Source organism: Coffea eugenioides, chromosome 5, assembly GCF_003713205.1.
Source record: "Coffea eugenioides isolate CCC68of chromosome 5, Ceug_1.0, whole genome shotgun sequence".
NCBI classification, from domain to species: Eukaryota; Viridiplantae; Streptophyta; class Magnoliopsida; order Gentianales; family Rubiaceae; genus Coffea; species Coffea eugenioides.
This window is the reverse complement of record NC_040039.1, coordinates 46,936,505-46,959,494: the sequence shown is the minus strand read 5'-3', so window position 1 is coordinate 46,959,494 and position 22,990 is coordinate 46,936,505. Positions and strand designations below refer to the sequence as shown.

The 22,990-nt window shown below is 36.8% G+C and overlaps 2 protein-coding genes across 2 annotated transcripts; both read left to right on the top strand.

Annotated features, from left to right (window-relative positions):
- The first annotated feature begins 172 nt into the window (after positions 1-172).
- On the top strand, positions 173-2,547 carry LOC113772054 (cationic amino acid transporter 8, vacuolar). Its single transcript, XM_027316593.1, has one exon. The coding sequence runs from the start codon at positions 315-317 to the stop codon at positions 2,166-2,168; it is 1,854 nt and encodes a 617-aa protein (XP_027172394.1). The 5' UTR covers positions 173-314; the 3' UTR covers positions 2,169-2,547.
- Positions 2,548-15,669: 13,122 nt separating this feature from the next.
- LOC113770908 (gibberellin 2-beta-dioxygenase 1-like) lies at positions 15,670-17,854 on the top strand. The gene is made up of 3 exons (XM_027315534.1): positions 15,670-16,306; positions 16,405-16,753; positions 17,363-17,854. Exons 1-3 carry the CDS (start codon positions 15,903-15,905, stop codon positions 17,609-17,611), a joined length of 1,002 nt encoding a protein of 333 aa, XP_027171335.1. The 5' UTR covers positions 15,670-15,902; the 3' UTR covers positions 17,612-17,854.
- Positions 17,855-22,990: the final 5,136 nt, after the last annotated feature.

Sequence of the window (22,990 nt, the reverse complement as noted above, 5' to 3'; positions counted from 1 at the left end):
TTTCAAGAAGTTGAATCGGCACATCAGTTCTGAACAAATTCGCTGTTGGTAAATTTGCAAGCAACAGATGAAACCTCGTCCCCAACAAGAAAAGCGTAAATAAATAAATAAATAAAATCCACGTTAAACACATGTTAAGGATTTATTGGCAGCATTCATATTTCAACTACCCAAAAGACGAATACATTTTACCTAAGTTATCGGAAAAATTCATCATCAGTCTCCGAATTCCGGACTTAGGAAAGAAATCCAAAGACTTTTACTGACACTTGCCGAGCTAGAATCCCTGGATTCGACACCATACTTCCGGAGCTATGAATAATAATAATGCTTCTGCCTCTCATCAAAATTTCTCCCAAGAACATCTCAAAAGCCCTTTAATACTTCCCTTCGCCGCCGCCGCCAAGATGGAGCAACCACCGGAGCCAACTGCCAAAAGATCGTACTGGAGATTCAGCAAAGAAGATTTCTTCCCAGAACCCACATTCGAGAATTTCTCCACCTACCGCTCCGCCGTGGCCAAGACACCTCAGAGGCTGAAAGATCGCCTTTTGAGCCGCTCCTCAGACGATACCGAGCTGGTGGTTCTCAAGAAACAGTCAGAGAATTCAATGCACCAATGCCTCACCTGGTGGGATCTGATGTGGCTTGGTTTTGGCTCTGTTGTGGGCTCAGGTATTTTTAGCCTCACTGGCCAAGAAATTCATGATCATGCTGGCCCCGCTATTGTTTTGTCCTATGCAATTTCTGGGCTTTCTGCTTTGCTTTCAGTATTTTGTTATACTGAATTTTCGGTGGATATCCCAACTGCTGGCGGGTCGTTTTCTTTTCTTAGGATTGAGTTGGGTGATTTTCTTGCTTATATTGCTGCTGGGAATATTCTGTTAGAAGCAATTGTGGGTGCTGCTGGATTAGGCCGTTCATGGTCATCATATTTTGCTAGCGTTATTAGTAGTAATCCTGATCTTTTAAGGATAAAGATTGATTCTTTTCCTGAAGGGTTTAATTTATTGGACCCTCTTGCTGTTGGGATTTTGGCACTGTGTAATGGGATAGCCATGTCTGGGTCTAGGAGGACTTCTATTTTGACATGGGTGAGTTCCTTAATCAGCGCAGGCGTGATTATTTTTATTATCATTGTTGGTTTTATTCATGCCGATACTTCGAATTTGGTGCCGTTTTTCCCATATGGACCTAAGGGGATGTTCACTGCTGCTGCTGTTGTGTATTGGTCTTATACTGGTTTTGATATGGTAGCTACAATGGCTGAGGAAACCAAGAAGCCCTCAAGGGATATACCTTTGGGGTTGGTTGGTTCAATGTCTATGATTACTATTATTTATTGTTTGATGGCGTTGGCACTGGCAATGATGGTGAAATATACGGAGGTGGATGTTAATGCTGCGTATTCGGTTGCATTTGAGAAGATTGGGATGAAATGGGCTAAGTATTTGGTGGGAATTTGTGCTCTTAAGGGAATGACTACAAGTTTGCTTGTGGGATCTATGGGGCAGGCTAGGTATACGACCCAGATTGCGCGATCACATATGATTCCACCTTATTTTGCTCTAGTTCATCCAAAAACTGGGACACCAATTTATGCCACACTTTTGGTGACTACACTTAGTTGCATTCTTTCTTTGTTCTCAAGTTTGGATGTCTTGTCAAGCGTGTTTTCATTCAGCACACTTTTCATTTTCATGCTTATGGCTGTTGCAGTGCTCGTTAGGCGGTATTATGTTAAGGATGTCACTCCAAGGAACGATCATGTCAAATTCCTTGGTTGCCTGTTTGTCATCTTTGGCTCATCAATCGGGGTCACAGTTTTTTGGTGTTTGAACAAGGGTGGATGGATTGCGTATGTTGTGACTGGTGTGTTCTGGTTGATAGGCACCTTAGGATTGGCATTTCTTCCAAGAAAGCAGTCTCCTAAAGTTTGGGGTGTTCCCCTTGTTCCATGGTTGCCATCTTTGTCAATTTTCATAAATATCTTTCTCATAGGATCTCTTGGTGTAGTGGCTATCTGGCGGTTCGTCATAGCAAGTGCAGTTATGCTAGTTTACTATGTTTTAGTTGGTGTACACACAACTTATGATGTGGCTCATCAGGAGGAACCAGAATTGAAAATTGAAGAGGGTAAGGCAAATGAGAATCAAGGAACCTCGTAGTGGGTATGATGCTGTAGAATTTTACGTGCATTGTTCATTGTAGTTCATAGACTGATGATTTGTGTACTCATCCATTTGATTAGAGGCACGTTCATCCATTTGATATGCATAATGCATAGTGCTACATTTTAGTGCTTAGACTTTGAAGTGTATAGCCATGCTTGCTTAAATTTGTGTACCCTAAAGAAGTCTGTTGTGTATCCATTTTCTTAGAAAATTCTCATTGTTAATCACCGAACAAATCCACTTGTTACAGATAGCATCTTGCTGTCTACACCGAATAGGTGTTGACTGTTCTAGCTGTCATTGTACTTAGGGAAATGGAGTGATATTAAAACTGAATTATTTGATTATTCAGGGCGCACGTTGAATTTCTCTACGTGATTAGATTTTCAATCCATAACTCCGGCCAATTTCAATTTAATGGCACCGCTTTTGAATTTCATGAATGCTTTATTTCACTTTTGCATGAGAGACTCGGACCTTTTATTGGCCACAATCAGTGGTGCAGTTATCATTTCTTTTCCCTGTGAAGATGCTTTTCTTTAGTATGTTTATTGTGAGGCAATATGTACTTTTTCTATGAGATGATTTAGCACGCAGTGGAATGTGCTCCAGAAGTGTTGACCTAATTCTGTGCTTCCAATTTCCAAATGTTTATCAAGTTTCTGAATTGAAGTAAGGAGCTGGGATAGATAATCCTTCTCTCAGCAGTTGAAATTAATGGCGATGTGCTGATTTGGCTGTTCTTGCTTGAACTTTTCTTTATTTGTGACTGTAAGTTCACCTTTTTGGCCTGCTGAAACTTACCATTAGATTACTAACTTGAAATTACTTGATAGTAGCCAATATCAACTTAATAGGAATTAGCTAGATTCAGTTGTCTCACTTTGCATCTCTGAAACAAATTTTGTCATGCCTGTTCTGCTTAACAAATTGTAGCATCAGAAAGTTGTACATATCTATAAAATTTTGTCCACCCTCACTGATGAATTTTATGCTTAATGGTTGACAATATGCCAAAGCATTTGGTGGCTTGGCAATCCAGGAGTAGTGGATCGACAAGCTCAGTTGTCTGATGGTCTTGACTCTTGAACTCATTTTTTAAGTCAGTACACCCTTAGTAATATGTTGTCTGGCTCAAGAAACACTCACAAACAGAGATATAAGGCCAAATAAAAACACACATGTATACGAAGCATTTTTATGATTTCAGAAGGACCTTTCTCCATTTCACTTTCAAGTGAAAGAAACTTCCCAGTCCAAATGTGGTCATTGCGCTGCAAATGCGGAATAGGGAGTACATTTAGTGTTATTTATCGATGAACAATGTGGTCTTAATGATTGTGAAAACCTCAGGCTGCCATTTCCTCGCGCTGACTTCATTTATGCAAATTGCAATTGTTATTATAACGTTGAGGGTTGTGGTGAGATGTTCATTGTGGAACTTTTACATCCATGTGGTGATCAAGGATTATAATGGATTTCCACCTGCTCTTAGATGCAATGCTACATATGGCTGATTGATGTGAAATACAGTTGCTACAAACTTGATATGTAGTTCTTTGCATGATAGAGTAGATGTTCTTAGTGCCACTTCATTGACTTGAAAATCCAGAATTTACTAGCAAATCCGTGGAGCTTCCCGTTTATGGCAGGCCACACAAGTCTCTTTTAATATGTTGCCCTATGACCATAGTCAAATTGCTTCAATTAATAATGTCTTGTATATCATGTATTTCATAGTAGTTTTTGCCTGTGGCAACACAGAATGTTGTGTCATTAGATTTTACGAAACGTAAATCCATCTCGCCAAAGCCACCCGATGTTATTTTTTCTTTCCTTGTGAACGTAATATTTTCTGGTTTGTCAGGGGAACCTTTCTGCTGCTTTTGTCTCTCATTTGCATATGCATAAATGAATCTGTGTATGGACTTGGCCACTTCAACATTGGCTCAGCTCTCGAATTTTTGAGTTCCAACACTTTCCAGCCCATCAATCCGGGTTGAAAGATGTTTCTTCCCCGTATCATGGTTTGCCTCTGCCCCAAGCTGCAGTATCCCTTATCAAGCAAGTAGCAGCTATCTCCTTGTTGGATAGAGAGAAGACCAACTTCCCCTGCCTGATTTTTGTCCTAGATGTGGAATTATGGATTCTGGAATTGTTGGTGGCAAACAAATCATAATTTCCAAATTGAAAAGGCAATAATGTTATACGCAATGCTTGATGAATGATAAAACGTAAGGAGCCATCATTTGTATGCTGCATACAGATTCAAGTTCAAGAAAGGTTGAAATTATTGGAATTGATTACTATAGCGTATGACCAATTATTGTGCCAATCTGCTGTGGAAGTATGGAGCATGCGAAGCAGATATATGTACACGTTTATCTTCTGAGATGAAAATTTGCATTTTATGCTAGTAGCATAGAGAGCAAATGTATTGGAATGTTGAGGGTCATCATCACGCATAGGCTGCCCGCCTGCAGATATATTGAAAAGTGAGTTGAGGGTTATCCAACTACTCATTTTTCACCTCAGGAAAAAGGTACTTTTTCTCTGGCCTTTGCCATCAAATCTAATGTCATTTTGGTGTAGTACTCGTCGGTTGGTAATCAAGTGGAAAGTATACGGACTTCTCTCTTTCTCTGAATGAAAAGGCAAAGACCTGCCATTTACTTTGGTAGCGTTCCAATGGGTGATAGGTCAGAGAATTATTACTTATAGTAAAAGAAAGTCCTCCTATGCTTTTGGTGACTAAATCAGAGGAGAGATTTGAGGATGGGATGGAGTTCTTATCCTCAATTCTTTTCAAACTCAAACAGAACGTGGAAAGAGTTCCATGAGTACCAGAAAAAGTGGATTCTTGGGATTATTGTCGTAAGACTCCCATTATCGTTGCTACCTTTCTGGGTTCACTTTGAAGAGCAGGCAAATCCCAAAATTTCAAATAAACGTGTTCAATTGTAACTTCTCTTGGTAATTTTTCTTGCAATAGAAGCGATCCTCCGAATCGACCCGCAACACATCCTTGCCCGACATATTTTATTCCCAGTCCACTATCGTCCCTTAGTGCTGTACCACCGTTTTCGTCACTGGTTCTATTTATCAATGACTATAGCACGATTGATTTGTGGATGTATCTCTCGAACCATTCCTTCAATTTGTATAGCAGCAGCACTGTGGATAGATTAATCTCCCGTTGTTAGTTAGTCGCTGTCCATCATTATCAAGCGGCTTGAAACTAGCACCAAGCAGAGACCTGTCAATCCATTCGTGTTCTACGTATTGGTGGAATGTTCATGAATGTAATCTCTGCATGTGAAGCAAAAAAAAATTATTCCCTCATTATGTGCACGCACGCCCTTTCAGTTTTCAAGCTAACTTGCCACCTCCCAATCAATCCCATCCGAATGTCTGGCGAGTTCTTTTTCTCTACTTCAGACTTCCTAAAGAGCTGCTATTCTCAATAATGTCTTTATCAGCAAAAGGAAAATGCGTGCGTGGATAAGGTTGCAGCAGACTCTATCCCAACAAGATGAATAAATAAGAGCATGTAAAGAAGTCCGCATGGCAGAAGTTGTCTGCAGTTTTTTGACCGACTCATGTCGGCCAGGGACCCTGTTATCTACCCTAGCCAACAAACTTCGGCCGTCTCAAAGCAATTTGTTTCTTGGCTCCTCATTTTGTAGAAGAATCTTCAGCTCCCTTTGCACCCTACCACATAGAATAGAGACTAGAAATTAATAGAAGATGCATGCGGTGCCGGCGGTAGCACTTTTTCGGACCCCCAATTGAATGCTAGTTTGAATTGACATGTTTTTCGTTTATCCAGTAGAGTATAAATTAATAGTAGCCCCAGAAGCCATCCACTCATCCATGATACTTATCATTGATCAGATGAACAACAATCCCAATAAGGGTCAGCCGCAGTTGCAGCTTTTTGTTCGTCTGATTTAATCATGTCTTGCTTTCTCAAGGCACAAGAAAAGGAATAATTTGACTAATTCTACACGCTAAGAGTGTAAACTAATAATAATGCGGCTACTACTACAGTACTGGTCACACGCACGGCGGCTATTACTGGTATAGTCAGCTGAATTTTACATGGTCAAAAAAATCGCAATCTAAATTATTGGTCTCAAAATTTTGCACAATACCGCTGGTTTAGTTTTGGTTCCGGATTACAACAATAATCAATCAGACAGAACTCAAGTGATTGGAAGAAGATTGATGATTTCCATTCCTATTTCTGACTAGGAAAATCTTCTGAAAGTCATTTCTGACTATTAAAACTTTCTGACAAAACCACCCGTGACCGTGAAAAGAATCTTTGCTATTTGTAATAAACCTTGGATCGATCAGTCATCTTTCAAATCAACTACTATTAGTACTTCGAAAAAAAAACACTATGGCTTAAATCCACATTCCAAGAATTAGAGATCACAACACATGGGAAGACACAAAGTAGACAGGAGCCTTAATACCCTCAAAAGTTTTTTTGTCGCCAGGAAACTTTCATTGGATAGAACTTGCACGAGATGTGAACGCCCTCGCTGTTCACTGGGACTAGCATTAGTGTTCACAGATTTGACTTGATACCTAAGCAAAATGATGGAATGGATAAACGAATCCATCCATGTAAATTAATTGCTCGTAATAATAATAATGTGTATCAAGCCCTGAAAGTAAAGGGTTATGGAGAAATGTAGAAACTGACCAAATGGAAAATGAGTGATGGATGGCCAATTTTGACGAAATAGCAGACTGGGAAAGTGGTCCATTCTTTTTTTCTTGTTTAATTTTTTTTTTTTAGTAATTTTCTTGGAACAAAAATGATCTATTCTTTCTATTAACAACCAAGAAAGATCTTCGAAGACCTTTTCTTTGTCGAAAGCACATTTCAACTCCATACAGCGCCACGTGCGGTTGCGAGCAGCTCATGTATATTAATTATTATGTCCCATTTTTGGTCCAAGATTTTTCTTGACTCTTTGAATTGGCTTTGGTGGGGTGGAAAATGGAAAATACAACAACTTTGATTAACTAAAATTCAACCCTCAGCTTGACTCAATCCAATTTCACACACTAGCCTTTGAAAATCGAGAGATTGTTCTGTGGTCCTGAGTGGGAATAAATTCGAAAGTCTTGGGATTCATATTTCATTCTCATTTCTGGATGCCAAATCTCTTACTAGTGTATATTTTTTTCCTAGTGTATTGCATCGTTATCTGATCAGGAAAAAAAAAAAATTAATGGGGACGATGGGTTGGTTGATATTTGTTCTATTTCCGATCAGCACCGAAAATTAGAAAGGGAAAGTCCCACTTCTAGAAACAAAAAAGAAAAAGAAATGCAGGTTGTCATTTTCACGATGAGTTGGTTGTGATTAACTAAACAATAAAGCAAGAAGGAAGAAAGTTTATTTGACTGTCTCTCTTATGAATATATAAAGACGTCCAATAAATTAGTCGTAAGATTTGTGTCATTCGACGAGCTATATAGTCTTTCCAGTCATCATCAGATTAAGATTGTGATGGTATAGTCTCTTTCTTTTTCCATTCCTTTTACTTTGAATTTTTCTAACGGGTATATGATGGATTCGCAAACTTGATTTACATTTAATTACACGTACACTTTCACATTATTGCGGGTACGACTACGCGATGGATTCGCAAACTTGATTAACATTTAATTAAACGTACACTTTCACATTATTGTGGGTACGACTACGCGATGGATCGCAACTTGATTAACAATTAATTACACGTACGCTTTCACATTATTGTGGGTACGTAATCGTAGATGAGTCAGTTTCAGACTCCATTTGACGCTGCAATGACTTATAAAGAACCACTTCTGACACAAGCACTTATAACAAGCGTGCTTTTAATTACAAAAACTTGGGCTACTTAAATTATGAAAAATTAATTATCAAATACCATAAATGTACTTTTACTGATTAAAAGCATTTTTTTTTTTGGTAAACGTATTGCAACCTCAAACGGGCTGTGATAGAACCACTGCATTTAAATACTGTGCCAATTTTTTTAAAAAAAACAAAATTAACGCCTGAAGGCACCACTTAGACAAATTTCTTTTTCCACTTGTGTGAAAGATATGCCTAACTATTGACTTACCTGCGGAGAATAAACGTACTTATACTTTGCGTCGTGCACTAGCAAAAGATTGCTTAGTGTCCGTCAAATCATGCTATTACTCACAAGTGGCGTCTCAAATCAGCTGTGTTTTCCAGTTTCCACTATGTTTTCTTGCAAAAAAAAAAAAAAGGGCTGTGTTTTCCACTGTATGTTTCTCAAGCACTTTTAGCAATACTACTTTGTAATGACTAGAACGCTTTCGACGAAGGATACATGCTTTTACAGTTTGTACCCCATACATATATGCAATTTCAAAATAATGCATATTCAACTTATACATCTCTAGATAGCAAAATGTGCATTGAATCTAATTGAAAATTTTGTGATTCTACTCCCATGAGAAGTGAGAAGGCAAACCCTAGTTGAGTTTCAACACGTGAAGCACTTGTTTTAAGCTAAAATTTCAATATCTTGATCTTCACTCATGCAATTAAAAGAGTTCACTGATGACTAGTAAAATGCAACATGGTCAATCCACAAGTATGGATGTGCCCTAAAGTTAACACCCCATTGCCTAAAGATATGTACGATTGATCATTTCATTCGCTCAGAAATCCTTTAGTCCTTGCTTGAAGATCTTCCCAATAATACTACACCCCATCCCCCTGTGGTAAAATCAAGAAATGATGACACACCTGCTTTTAGAAGAATTCTGAGACGCTACTTCAATTTGGTGACTTTTTTTTTTTAAATTTTTTCTCCTGTTTGATAAAAAGTAAATTTCAATTTGGTGACCTTGGACGTGAGCACTCAACTCAGAAATCACATCAAAAGAACAAAAATCTTGATGCTATTTGTACGATCCAAAGTTGTAATGTAAAATTATTGTTGATGATACCGTGCATGAACGCAAAAGCATAAGAGATCTTGCGATAGGTCCCTCTTTAGAGGCTATTTCTGCCATCTGTTGATGCTTAGTCCTTCAAAGAGCTAAAGCTTAGTTGGGCACCCGTCATGTTGCTTTCACTGCACTAGGAACAACTACTGTTGATGGCACATTCTTCCCCTAAAATGTGGGAACAAATTGTAGGGCAGGAGATTATTTGAAATAATTGTTGTAATATATTTTACGATGTGATGTATGGGAGATAAAAAAATTATTGGAACAGAGTGTGTTTAGAAAGAATATTATTTAAAATACTATTTAGAATAATTACTGAATACTTTTATGTATGCGAGATAAAAAGATTATTAAGAAGATAAAAATTTAATTGAAAATTATAACTGTGATGCAAGTAAAATAATACTATTGAGAAAAAAAAAATTGCTATCCAAACACACTTATTCCGTGTATTCGGAAAAGAGGCCAATTATTGAACCAATTCTGAATTGGGACCAAAAGCGACTCTTATGCCATTAACCTGTCAATCATTTTCAGAATGAGTCGAACGGACATCCTCTTTTTCTTGGTGAGGCTCGAACGCAAGTTTCGAATTTTCTCTCAATTTCGGCAAGAATGGTGTGGGCTTTTGCTCTTATGTTAGATTTCAGAAAGATCCTCCCACCATTTCTTCTTCTTTTTTTTTTTTTTTTGAATAAAGACCATTATTTGTTATTTTCACGACCATCTGCTTTACACACTTCGAATACTTTAAGTGTGGAATCTTTACATAAACGCCTTGTATTCGAAGCTCTAAACTAAAGCACAGCTGAGAGTTAGCAGTTTCCCAAGAAAAGAATATATATATATATATAAAATAAATCAAGAGCCAAATTTTGATGGCTTTTCCTTTTTGGGTGGATGATGTAATAATACATTTTCAGTTTCTAATAATTTTGTCAACCTCATGTTACACATGGCATCCTAAGACTACGTACCATCCGTCAACTAATAACATCCCTTGATGTCCTCATCCACATTTAACAACCTCTTTCATCTGTGTGTGTGTGTGTGTGTTTTTTTTTTTTAAAAAATATAGCAGGGATGGTATGAAATTTAAGAAAAGAGAAGGGAGAGACGAGATGCGAATCTAGAACACTGGTGTGTTTGGATTGTAATTATATTTTTTGTGAACACATTTTTCAATTATTTTTTTATTTCATAAATATCAAATTATTACATTAATTTTTCTATAAAAGGTTCAAAAAAATGCAATCCAAACAAAGCCTAAATCTCTGAAATCTTATTTTAGCTCCTAAATTATTTGTATTTGACAACTTATTGTGTTATTCAACCTTTATCTCTTTTCATAAAAAAAAATTTATTTTTTGAAATTATACACACCAAGTGCATATATGATTAACATAATAATTTTGCTTGATGACCAATTTGAAGATTATGTCATTCCATTCGACACCCAATTTAGTATTTAGATCAACGTGTTTTATGACAAAATTCCTTACATGAGACTTAGTACATTATTGTTATTATTGCATCAAAACTTTTGATGTAACTGGACATATATTTTTTTCCCTACCTACCATATTTTGTCAACAATAATTTTCTGACATTGTACGTGACTTGTGTGCAATATCAGACATGGGAAAAAGCTACGAATAACATCAGGCCACGTCACAGGGATGAGGCCTATGTTGTCCCCAACCATACACGCGTCGACAGGTAAGTATGGAAGGGGAGGCTAGTTTTTCAACACGTGTGTTGATGCCACCAACAGAATCCAGAAATTCCTGAACTGTCATCAGCAGCATAAATAAATGAATGGGAAAGGAAAAACTGGCAAGGCAGAATAGAATCATCATACCACTATAAGAAAAGAAAAGAATAGAATTTGCCAAGAAAACCCAAAAAAAAAAAAAAAAAAAAAAAAGGGATGAAGGTTGAATGCTTGAGCCTTGAATGGAATAAATATTGAAGTAGTAATAATATTAATTTTTGGTGTTTCAAGAAAAAAAAAAGTCTTTTAAGGATTTTAGAAACATGGGGTGTAAAGGGTCCCACTGCATCAGCCATGGCTGAAAAGGGTGGCTGACTGACTGTCTAGTCAGCCATGATTTAGACAACTCCTGATTTTCAGTGTGGCTGCCTCCATCAGAAAATATTTACTACTTAGTATTGAAATTGGGACAGAAAAAAAGAAAAAAAAAAAACGGGAGGATTATATAAATTATGCTTTGATCCATGGAACAAAAGAAGAATATGGAACAAGAGGAGAATACAAAAAAGGGAAAATCAGAGGAAGTTGGAACCAACCAGCATTTAAATACCTGCTTAAACACAAGTACGTAGCATGAATTCAGGTGTGATTTGTCGGGGATTATGCGGCCGGGGATAGAAAATTTTAATGATTAAGAGGAATTTTAATGCAGTGGATGATGTTGGTTTATACTGCCGATTATTCAATTTGAGAAGAGATGACAGTGGTACAACTGGAAATGTTGGTACTTCTTCATGCATGTAACTTGGAAAAGCAATGCATTACTTCCCTTTTGATGAACAAATGCACAAACATATGTATATGTTTGATAGGGTTCTCCCATAGAGGAACAGAAAGACGTCTAGTGATTCCTCTGGCATCTGTCCATGAATCCAAGAAGTAATTAGCTGTTTTCGAGGGCTTGTTTTCGCAGTTGAAGGTGGTGGGGATATTTAAGAACTGTACATGAAATTCTTGGTTACATCGAATTATGTACCCCATCTTTCTTCAATTATACTAGTACTTGTACTTGGTTTCTAACACTTGATGAAATAATCAGGCAATGAAAGAAAATCAATTTTGGAGAGATGAGAAATGTTCCCGCCCTATAAAGTTCTCGATCCATGGCCATGGGGGCCTCAATAAGTCGATGTACAGAGTACTTAATTATGTGCAAGAGTAATGAAGCCCCACACCACATGGTCGGTTACTAGAACAAGAGAACTATCTAAACTTGATTACCCCCCGCTGACTAGCCAACACAGCTTCTTCCACAGCAAATCCATAATTAGATGACTTCATGATCATCATATAATCCAAGCAATTTTAGGACACATTCAACAAAAAGAGCAAGCAATCTCAAGACACGCCTACGTAATTATTGAATTTGTACCATGCTGTTGATTCGATTTAATTAACCCTCCCTTCCCCCCAATTAATTAATTAGGAGAAAAATTGGCATGCCGTTGATGTATGCCTTGTTTGGATTGCCGGTTTCCGTCGAAAAATTACGTTATTTTCCGTGATCACATTTCCCTATTACCTTTTTTTCCTCACATACATCAAATCGCTACAGTAATTTTTCCATGAAAAATCACGAAAAATGCAATCCAAACACAACCGTAGTCTTTACTCGCTCGTTGCTTTTGCACAAGTGTTATGAACAAAATGTTGAAGTATTGCATTGCAACAATGCTCATCCTTTAACTTAGATTCGAATAAATGTCTGTCTGAAGATTAGTGATCTCGAGCGTGCATCTTCTCTACATTATATAGTTTCTTTTTTTTTTTCAAAAACCTTTTCAAGTATTAAACCAAAAAAGAAAGAAGAAAAAAGGAAATGAATCCCAGAATTAGAAATCACGTAGTTAAAAAAGTGATTAAAAAATGTGTTCATAATGCAGTTTTTTTTTTATATATACAATGCAGTTAAATAATTTCTTTTTTCAAATAATGGCATATTCAAACACATCCTACATTTCCACAAAAAGATTTCAGGTTTCTGCTGGACAAGGAATAATTGAAAATTTTCGAACTTAAAATGTCCGGACCATAGGCACCCGTACCTCATTGGTATATCAACAACTAGCTAGCTGTATATTTCATCAGATCAAAGAGAACATACACTAAATAGCGTTAGGATTTTCTGTATAGATAAAAAGAGAGTCATGAAAGCAGCATGCTTGGAATCATTGCATTCAGGGTCCGGTACGATTGATTGGTGAAAATGATCAAGCCAGCTTTTGAAGGGAAAAAATTGACATACTCAATCTGGCCATTGACTTTTTCCTATCTGCCCAGATTTGTTTTGATCCAAAAAGAGAAGATTTGGAATCAATGAACAAGTTTCTGAAACCAATTGTTCTTGCTGAAACAGAAGCCTCATAATTTCGATCTCATTTCCCTGACTGGGGGAATTTGTCATTTCCTTTTTTTTTTTTTGGGGGGGGAAGGGGTGGACAGGTGCAGCTCACTACTACTTTTAGCATCAATGCTCCTCCTTCCAAGAGATTAATGAACTTTCCTTTTTCCAAAAAGACTTCCCAAATGTGTTTTGATCCAAAAAGAAAAGATTTCGAATCACAGAACAAGTTTCTGAAATCAAATGTTCATGCTGAAACAGAACCCTCATAATTTCGATCTTATTTACCTAACTAGTAGAATTTGTCATTTCCTTTTTTTTTTTGGGGGGAAAGGGTGGAGGACAGGTGCAGCTCACTACTACTTTTAGCATCAATGCTCCTCCTTCCAAGAGATTAATGAACTTTCCTTTTTCCAAAAAGACTTCCCAAATGTGTTTTGATCCAAAAAGAAAAGATTTCGAATCACAGAACAAGTTTCTGAAATCAAATGTTCATGCTGAAACAGAACCCTCATAATTTCGATCTTATTTACCTAACTAGTAGAATTTGTCATTCCTTTTTTTTTTTTTGGGGGGGAAGAGGGTGGAGGACAGGTGCAGCTCACTACTACTTTTAGCATCAATGCTCCTCCTTCCAAGAGATTAATGAACTTTCCTTTTTCCAAAAAGACTTCCCAAATGTGTTTTGATCCAAAAAGAAAAGATTTCGAATCACAGAACAAGTTTCTGAAATCAAATGTTCATGCTGAAACAGAACCCTCATAATTTCGATCTTATTTACCTAACTAGTGGAATTTGTCATTTCATTCTGTTTTTTGGGGGGAGAGGGTGGGGGACAGGTGCAGCTCACTACTACTTTTAGCATCAATGCTCCTCCTTCCAAGAGATTAATGAACTTTCCTTTTTCCAAAAAGACTTCCCAAATGTGTTTTGATCCAAAAAGAAAAGATTTCGAATCACAGAACAAGTTTCTGAAATCAAATGTTCATGCTGAAACAGAACCCTCATAATTTCGATCTTATTTACCTAACTAGTAGAATTTGTCATTTCCTTTTTTTTTTTTTTGGGGGGGGGAAGAGGGTGGAGGACAGGTGCAGCTCACTACTACTTTTAGCATCAATGCTCCTCCTTCCAAGAGATTAATGAACTTTCCTTTTTCCAAAAAGACTTCCCAAATGTGTTTTGATCCAAAAAGAAAAGATTTCGAATCACAGAACAAGTTTCTGAAATCAAATGTTCATGCTGAAACAGAACCCTCATAATTTCGATCTTATTTACCTAACTAGTGGAATTTGTCATTTCATTCTGTTTTTTGGGGGGAGAGGGTGGGGGACAGTTGCGACTCACTACTGCTAATATAAATAAATACTCCTTTTCAAGAAACTAATGAACTTTTTTTGTTCAGGAAACTTCATTACACTTTGACCAAGAGCAACCAAAGGTAAATAAGTGGGTTTCTTGGCACCCAATGACTTTGCTTGGGCTAATCTAACCACTTCCAAAGTTTTCAATGCTTACTAGAATTTCCCTAGTCAAGTTTCAGAACTGTCAAGCATGATTCAACTTCAGTTTCGCAGAAATTTCATTTGTTCACTGATTGTTAATCACGTGTGAAAGCAAGAAGACTATAGTGTAGTTAAGTTTAGATTACCCATTCTTCTCTTAATACACAATAATATTATATCAAAAGATCCAAGGCCAAACCAAAAAAAAAAAACAAAAACTTTAGATTAGTAACTGTTGATGTGATCTAATCAGATGCCTTGTATCACGTTTTTCACTATGTAGATGAAGGAAAAGAACTGTGTTATATTTCACTTTCATCCATTAATGTGCCTCATATTCAGTGATTGTGTCACGTTTTCCATCAAAAGTATGTGCATGTTTACACTCTGTAACATATAATCTTTTGCATTTATTTTTAATTTAACGGAAACTTCAAACCTTTCAATCAGAGGAGGAGGAGGAGGAGGAGAGAAAAAAAAAGGGTTTTAAAATCGAATCAGAAACATAAAAATGATTACTTGACTAATATCCCTATCAATTGAGTTAAGTACGTGACATCATTGGCACCAAATGAGCTTAGGTCTTCTAGATTTTGCAACATAAATTGTACGCAATAATTTTGAGCTTAGGTCTTTATAGATTTTGTAACATAAATTGTACGCAATAATTTTGAGTTTGTGGGCGTTGATTGGACTGTTTACGACTGTGTAATTCTATTCGATAGTATGAAAGAGAGAGAAAATTCCACAGAACATTTTAAATAGTGCTGAAATCTTCGACTCTCATTCTCTCTCTCTCCCGTCTTAAGGTTGAATAAAAACCACTATAAATAGACCAGCATCAGCTTGAAGCCATGTGTTCATTTGCCTTAGCTCATACTCAGCCCCCCTCAACACACAGGCACAGCTCATCCCTCCTTGGCCCTTCCCCAACTGCAACGGCACAAGTCTCATTGATCATATCACACAAAGCCAATCTCTAGTTTTCCCAGTTCATTGTCCGCGGTGCCTTGCTTTCTTCTATACTTCCATCTCTTATATATCACCCCACCCCCTCGCCCCCTACCCTCCCCCACAAGCAAACCAAAGAAAGCAAAATATAAAGAAAGAAAATGGTGGTATTGCCTACACAAGCAATGGAACAGTTCAGCTTAGTCAAGAACTCGTGTAAAGCTACCACATTATTCCCTGGGATTCCATTGATAGACCTCTCAAAACCGGACTCCAAGCACCTTCTTGTGAAGGCGTGCGAAGAATTTGGATTCTTTAAAGTCATCAATCATGGTGTTCCCACTGAATTCATATCCAAACTTGAGTCTGAAGCCATCAAGTTCTTCTCTTTGCCCCTGTCTGAGAAGGAAAAAGCGGGGCCCCCTGACCCTTTCGGCTATGGTAACAAGATGATTGGACCAAATGGCGACGTGGGTTGGGTTGAATACATCCTCTTAACGACCAACCCTGGATTCAATTACCAAAAGTTCGAATCAGTTTTTGGCGTCACCCCAGAGAAGTTTCAGTAAGTTGTGTTCAAAGCAGATACGTATATGTCAATATTTCTCGGGTTCTGTTACCTTCTGTTCTAATGAGAATTTGTTGTTGTTGTTGTTGTTGCAGGGGTGCTGTAAATGATTATATATCGGCAGTGAAGAAAATGGCCTGTTCAATTCTTGAACAATTGGCTGAAGGGTTGAATATTCAGCCAAAGACTGTGTTCAGCAAGCTGTTGATGGATGAACAGAGTGACTCTGTTTTCAGGCTAAATCACTACCCACCCTGCCCTGACCTTCAAGAACTGCATGGCAGGAATTTAATTGGATTTGGAGAACACACTGACCCACAAATCATATCTGTTTTGCGATCCAACAACACTTCTGGCCTTCAAATCGCATTGAAGGATGGAAGTTGGATTTCAGTTCCACCTGATCAAAATTCCTTCTTTATCAACGTTGGTGACTCAATGCAGGTACTAGTGTGAATTTCACTGTTGTGATATTGCAAAGATATTTCTGTCTGTTTTGCACGTGCCATGTAGGAAATTAATGGTCTTCCTAACAGGTATCATATGCTTTTCAAGATGAGTAAGCGATTCAGTTGTTGAAAAATTGGGATTGAGTTTTTCTTCTTGACTACACCTTTTTTCATTTTTAAGCCAGATGGTTCTCTCTTCCGCGTATGCATTTTGTTGCTGTAGACTTCCGCAAAACATGCGGTTTTGACTAAAATAGATTAAACGAATCTTCGTGGATGCCTTTAACATCAAATGCTTTCCATGTCACTTTCAGCTAAGTGCTGCGTGCGGGATAAGAAAATTCTCATGGTTTTACTTACTTTCTCGATGACCATTAAGAAACTTTCTTAATCAGAACAATTTACTTTTTAAGACTGAAGACTTTTAGTCTTTTGAATAAAACCCCTTTTTTCTCTTTCTTCTTCTTCTTCTTCTTCTTTTACTACCACTTTTGTAACTACCAGTCCTTATTTTGCGAAGTGGATATGCCAATCTTGGAATCTTGTTCTAATGGCGATTGTTTTGGTGCCCTTTCTAATGCTATGGTGGGGTTTTTTTTTGCAGGTTTTGACAAATGGGAGGTTTAAAAGTGTGAGGCATAGAGTATTGGCCAACAGTTCCAAATCAAGGGTCTCAATGATTTATTTCGGAGGACCACCTTTGAGTGAGAAGATAGCTCCTTTGCCTTCACTTATGGAAGGCGAAGACAGCTTGTACAAAGAGTTTACATGGTTTGAGTACAAAAAGTCTGCTTACAAGTCAAGATTGGCTGATAATAGACTTGGTCTCTTTGAGAAAATTGCAGCCTCATAATGCCCCTCCTGTTTTAATTAGTCCCTACTGCCTTTTGCTAGGAAAAATGGGCAAATCAAGAACTCATATATATATATATATATATATATGAATGTATGTGTAGCATGTAGGAGAGCTTGGTTGAATTTCCCATGGATGGAAAACTGTTTGTATCTTCATTCCCTTCTATTTTATCATTTTGTTTTCCTCACACTCCATGTAACTACCCGCATTTTTGTTAATATACATTGTTCAATATCGTCATCATCACAGCCTCATTGTCAACCGCCTATTATTCAATCGTTGTCACCATCAAAAGGGATAGCAGAAACTAAAATATTCATTGAATGATAAACTGAGCACACAAGGAAAAGTATTTTTTTTTTCCAGAACATCTAATAAAATCACAGGACAGCAGGACATTATTATAATTGGCGACAATAGTGACAACTCCAATTTTAAAGAAAGGATGAGTGTACATCCTCAATCTTGTGGCCAGTCATACAAGAATGCAAATTGGATACTTTTAAGCTTATGTCAACTGGCTAGTCATAATCGGAGAGGCCAAACACAGCAGCAGAGGGGGCACCATTTCCTATCAGTTATTTGCCTTCTAGATACAATAATATATATGTATATTTTGAAAGGAACTTCTTGAAACAATTTAATCTCAAAGCCAAATGCAAACCATTTGGATTAAGGGGTCTAATTATATACCCACGACCCACTATTCCTACCACTGTTCTTGATGGATGGAAGCTGATTCAATTTTCTCACCTTTGAGGTGAAAAATCAATTAGTACTAGTAGTAAATTGCTTTGGTGGTCATTCCTATCCTTTTGTTTCTTGGGTGGCAAATCTAAGCTAGCTAAGGCCTTGCCTATACATTACTATTAGCGCTATAATGCTGTCATTACAAAATTAAAAGAGTTCGTTCCTACATGCCTCGAAAGCTATAGCATAGATGAATTGTCAAAAACGGATCCAATGTTTATCCCACATGGAAAATAACAAACCAACAATGATTTTCTTGGTTTTAGTTACTACTTAGGAGGATAGCCCATAGTTGTAACCTAGTCAACAAAGTACTACTTCGATTCTAGAGACCTAGCTTAAGGTTCCATCATTCAGTTTTCAGTGTGCTGTGCTCTTCATTACGTGCGACCCCTTCCCAAGAAAAAAACACGGTGACATAAAAAATGATCTTATCCAATCGTACCAATGCAAGAAGGCTTAATTCCACTTTACATCTTTTAACTATGCTCTGATTTCCACCGTAATTTCTGAAGTACAAAGCGGAGCACTTTTAATATCTACGATGTATAATTTATCCCATTTAATTAAGGGATAATAGCACCTACCTCTCTTGAGGTTTCTCCTAATATCACCTGATATTTCTAAGGTCTCAAAAGTATTACTTATCTCTCATAGTAATTACAAAAAGACTATATATTAACCTTCACTTGAAACAAAATTCATATATCAGATAAATGGAACTAAAAATTTTTAAAAAAAGGAAACAAAAGTTACTCTCTTCCTTTTTCCTTTTCTCCAATATCCTCTTTTACTCATTTCTTAGACGACTATGCAATTTTCTATTTGTAAATTATAATAAATTGAATTTTGACATCTTTTACTTTTTATAATTGTGATAGATGGGGTATGATTTATTTGTTTATTTTAAGTTATTTTTTTATAATGATTAGTACAATTTCAAAGTTTAGGCACGAATTGAGAAAGAAGTTGGAGAAAAAGATAAAGTTCATAAGAAATCGATTTTGAGCACGTAGAGTTAAATTAGTCAACTGTATTTCTTTGCAAATATCTTTTTTATTTTTCAAATCTATATTTTTATGGACTATAGCATTATAATGTTAATGTGGTAGCACTACTATAAATTATTTTTTAAATGATGGTTTTCTTGAAGTAAATAAAGTGATTTAGGAGCATTTTTATTTAGCAAGTAGAAGGGTAATTTAGGATTTTTTAAAATTTTGTTACACAAATAACAAAAGTAAGGAAGGTAAGTGATATTTTTAAAATCTTAAGGGTGCCAGGTGATATTAAGAGAAATCTCAGAGGAGGTTTTTGATATTATCCCTTTAATTAATTAGGATTATAGATGAAAGTGAAACAAATTTTATCCTTAACTAAGTGGGATAAATTTCAACTTTAGAAACTAAAGTAGAATGGATTAATTTATATTTTAGTGGGATAGATTATATATTTCAGTGAAACATATATTTACTTAAATAGGATATAATTTATAGTACTTCAGAGACTAAAGCGTTTCACTTCAAAATTTATGTATGGACCAAAACCAGAATTCAAATATAATTGAAGAGTGCAAAGTGAAGTTAATCCAATACGAGAATCAAATGAAATAAAAAAGATTGAAAACAAATTGACTGGGGTATACTGTCATGGCAAATTCTTAAGTGACACATCTGGAATAGTGTATCTATTCTTACTTGTTCCATTTTGATACAAGTTTGTGAAACTAAAGGAAGTTAGTTATACATGCTAGTAGTATACTAAAAGGAAGTTAATTGAGCAATAAAAATTATTTTATTAATAATAAATATAGTAGTAGTGGAATTCAAGATGAACTTCTGCTACTATTCATTCCTATCTAGTTTCTGGTAGGAGAGCAGAGAGTCTCAGTCAGTGAGTCAGTCAGTCCCCAGCGAGAAGTCCCACTGGTGACTGGTCACAGGCTTTCTGGGATGGTGAACTGGCTTTAAGGCTCTAGTTAAGTCAGGAGTCAGGACTTCGAAGAAAGCGGACCAATGGGCCAACCTGCTGCAGCTACTACTCCTCCCACATTGATCTGTCAGCGACAATATCCCACTTCGTTTTTACTGCTTCTGGAATGCTAGTTGGATCATAATTTGGTCAACTACACTTGAACACTCGATCTAGTTCAAACATAAGTTCAATTAGTTGCTCACTCCTAAGTTGTCTTGGCTGCAACTTACTTAGAAGTTCAAGCTTCTGTACCAACACTAAAAAGTTTAAAAGGTGTATGGTTAAAGCGGGGGGTTTTCTTTTTTTTTTTCCCTTTTAATTCCTCTTGACCCAATTGAGTTCTCTCGCAATTTCAGCAGCTTTTTACACTTTATGCTCTTGTTTCTCCCGACTCCCAAACAAAGAAGTTAACTTCTCTTGCTTCACAGAATGGAGATGGCCATGCATAAATGGAGGTTGAAGAGGACAAAAGTAGAAACCAATCCCAGAATATAAATGCATTAACGGAAATTTCGTGTCTTTATCACTTGTGCTTTCAATTGTTTATGCATCTTCTTTTTGTAATACTATACAGGTCACTAAGTAACAAATGCACAAGGAAAACGGAAGGAAGAATGAGAACCCTTTTGACAAATTGTTCAAAACAGACCTCTGATGCTGCGAAAAAAAAAGCAAGAAATTGAGCAGCAGTACCAAAAAGTAAATGAGGTTGGCTCCAGGACGATGGCGCTGTACGTTGAGATTTCCGAACTGAAGGCCAGACCACAAACACAATATCAACTAACAGTGTTTAGATTTTAAAGGGAGAAGCGTAACGTCCTCTCATGGGTAGTCACTGCTACAATTGTCGGCCTTGTTTCCAGCCTGGAGTTAGGTGCCAATCTGTCCTCCCTGCTGTGGTTAAAGATCAAGCATGTGTTGGGATGGCAGGAAGCAAATATCCCCGGACATCAACCACAACCAACCCTTTTATTTTGAGGATGTATATATTCTAACCAACATTGCCTCCATATTCAGCTACATTGTCAGATTTGAGCAAGATTAACTCTTATCCCTGTTAATAGTTCATCGGCACGATGTTTTTCTTTTTATTTTTATTTTTATGGGATTAGAATTTGTGATGTCCAGTGTCGTTTATCTAATCGTCACCGAAAATCATACATTTAAAGGCCTAATGGAAGTTTACTGAACCTGGCTTGGAATTGCTAATAATTGGTGAAAGAAATGTCCTGTTACAAGAAATATATAAAAGATTGATGTGATTGCTTTGGAATAGTAGTGAACAGTAGTAAACTATCACGGATGGTCTGAATCAGTAGTGTTCTGAGTTAGGGGAAAAGAAAACAGGATCGAATTGTAGGGTGGGAGGAGGGTTGAAGCTAGTGTTGCAGGAACCACAGGCATGGGCTCGAATCATTTCCCATCAAGTCTACGACCCTGCGTTGATATGAATGCGGAACAAACATTAAATGGTCCCAACTTGGGTAAAAAGTGTTGGGATGTATGGGGCATGGTCTTATTCTAAGATTCTGGATGAATTAAATGTTATACAGACACCTGGAACTGAAAAGTTGGTGGCAAAATTAGTGGATGATAATAGCCTTCGCCATTTCACTTGTGAGATTTCACTTTCTAGGTTTTCTTCTCCTGCGGCTTACCCCCTTGCTCCTTGCTTCAAGAATACCTGAGAGGTTTTCTACCCAGAGCAGATGAATGAGGGCAATAAGCGATCAAGTCCCCAGAGAAAACAAGATTCAAGAATCTTAACCAAGGTGCGCTCAAAGGGACAAGGTATATAACCCAAATAACGCAGCAAGTGTTAAAATAAATAATATTGTCAAGAATTGAATGATTATAATAACCCTAATAAACTTATTTATAGGGAGAACTACCACTAGAAATGCAAAAGTAATAGAAAACAACTAGACTGGAAAACTATTTGACTAGTAAGAAACTCCTCAAATATCTAATTAGAATAGAAAACGAAATAATAAAGAAAACTGGCACAACTGCTCTGTCTGTTTAATACAGTTGGATTTCTCTAGATCCATACGGGTGTATAATGTACTCATCTGATCTAACGGTGAGCTATGGGAACCCATGGATTCCTCCTCGTTCTAATTAGCAACTCAACGGGAAAACTCCCACGGCTGAGAAAGGTAGTACCAATGCAAAAGTGCTAAGTACATGTTTCCATGGAAAAAAACTATAAGAAATCGAAAGAATACTACTCCTACTGAAATGAAAGAACAATACTAAGGAATGCAGTTCAAAATCCTGATTTATGTATGTTGAAATCATGCACTCTTTTTGACCGTTTGATCATGTGAATTTGGAAAGAAATTCTGTATCCTTCATTGAATTTGCAACTATTCCTTTTTAAGCAATTATAATTAAAATAAAGAGTAAAGGGTATACTTTTCCTGTCGTACAAGTAAAAAAAAAGTCAAAAGAAGTGTCATTAACATTTTTCCGAAATAAAAATGTAATATGCTACTTCACTAAAATTTGCTTTGATAAAATAGCAGTCTTTACAAAACAGCATGCATAGTTTTTTTTTTCTTGGATTAAAATTATGTGTAGTTGTATTTCCTAAGTACAAACTTAACTCTACTTAAAGTTAAGAATTAAAGACACTTTTATTTTGTCAAT

What these genes read in the sequence shown, in the direction of transcription:
- LOC113772054 (XM_027316593.1), top strand. Translation starts at nt 315, where the DNA reads ATGAATAATAATAATGCTTCTGCCTCTCATCAAAATTTCTCCCAAGAA.
- LOC113770908 (XM_027315534.1), top strand. Translation starts at nt 15,903, where the DNA reads ATGGTGGTATTGCCTACACAAGCAATGGAACAGTTCAGCTTAGTCAAG. An exon ending in GTCACCCCAGAGAAGTTTCA is followed by an intron (nt 16,307 to 16,404) that starts GTAAGTTGTGTT and finishes TTGTTGTTGCAG; the next exon opens with GGGTGCTGTAAATGATTATA. An exon ending in ACGTTGGTGACTCAATGCAG is followed by an intron (nt 16,754 to 17,362) that starts GTACTAGTGTGA and finishes TTTTTTTTGCAG; the next exon opens with GTTTTGACAAATGGGAGGTT.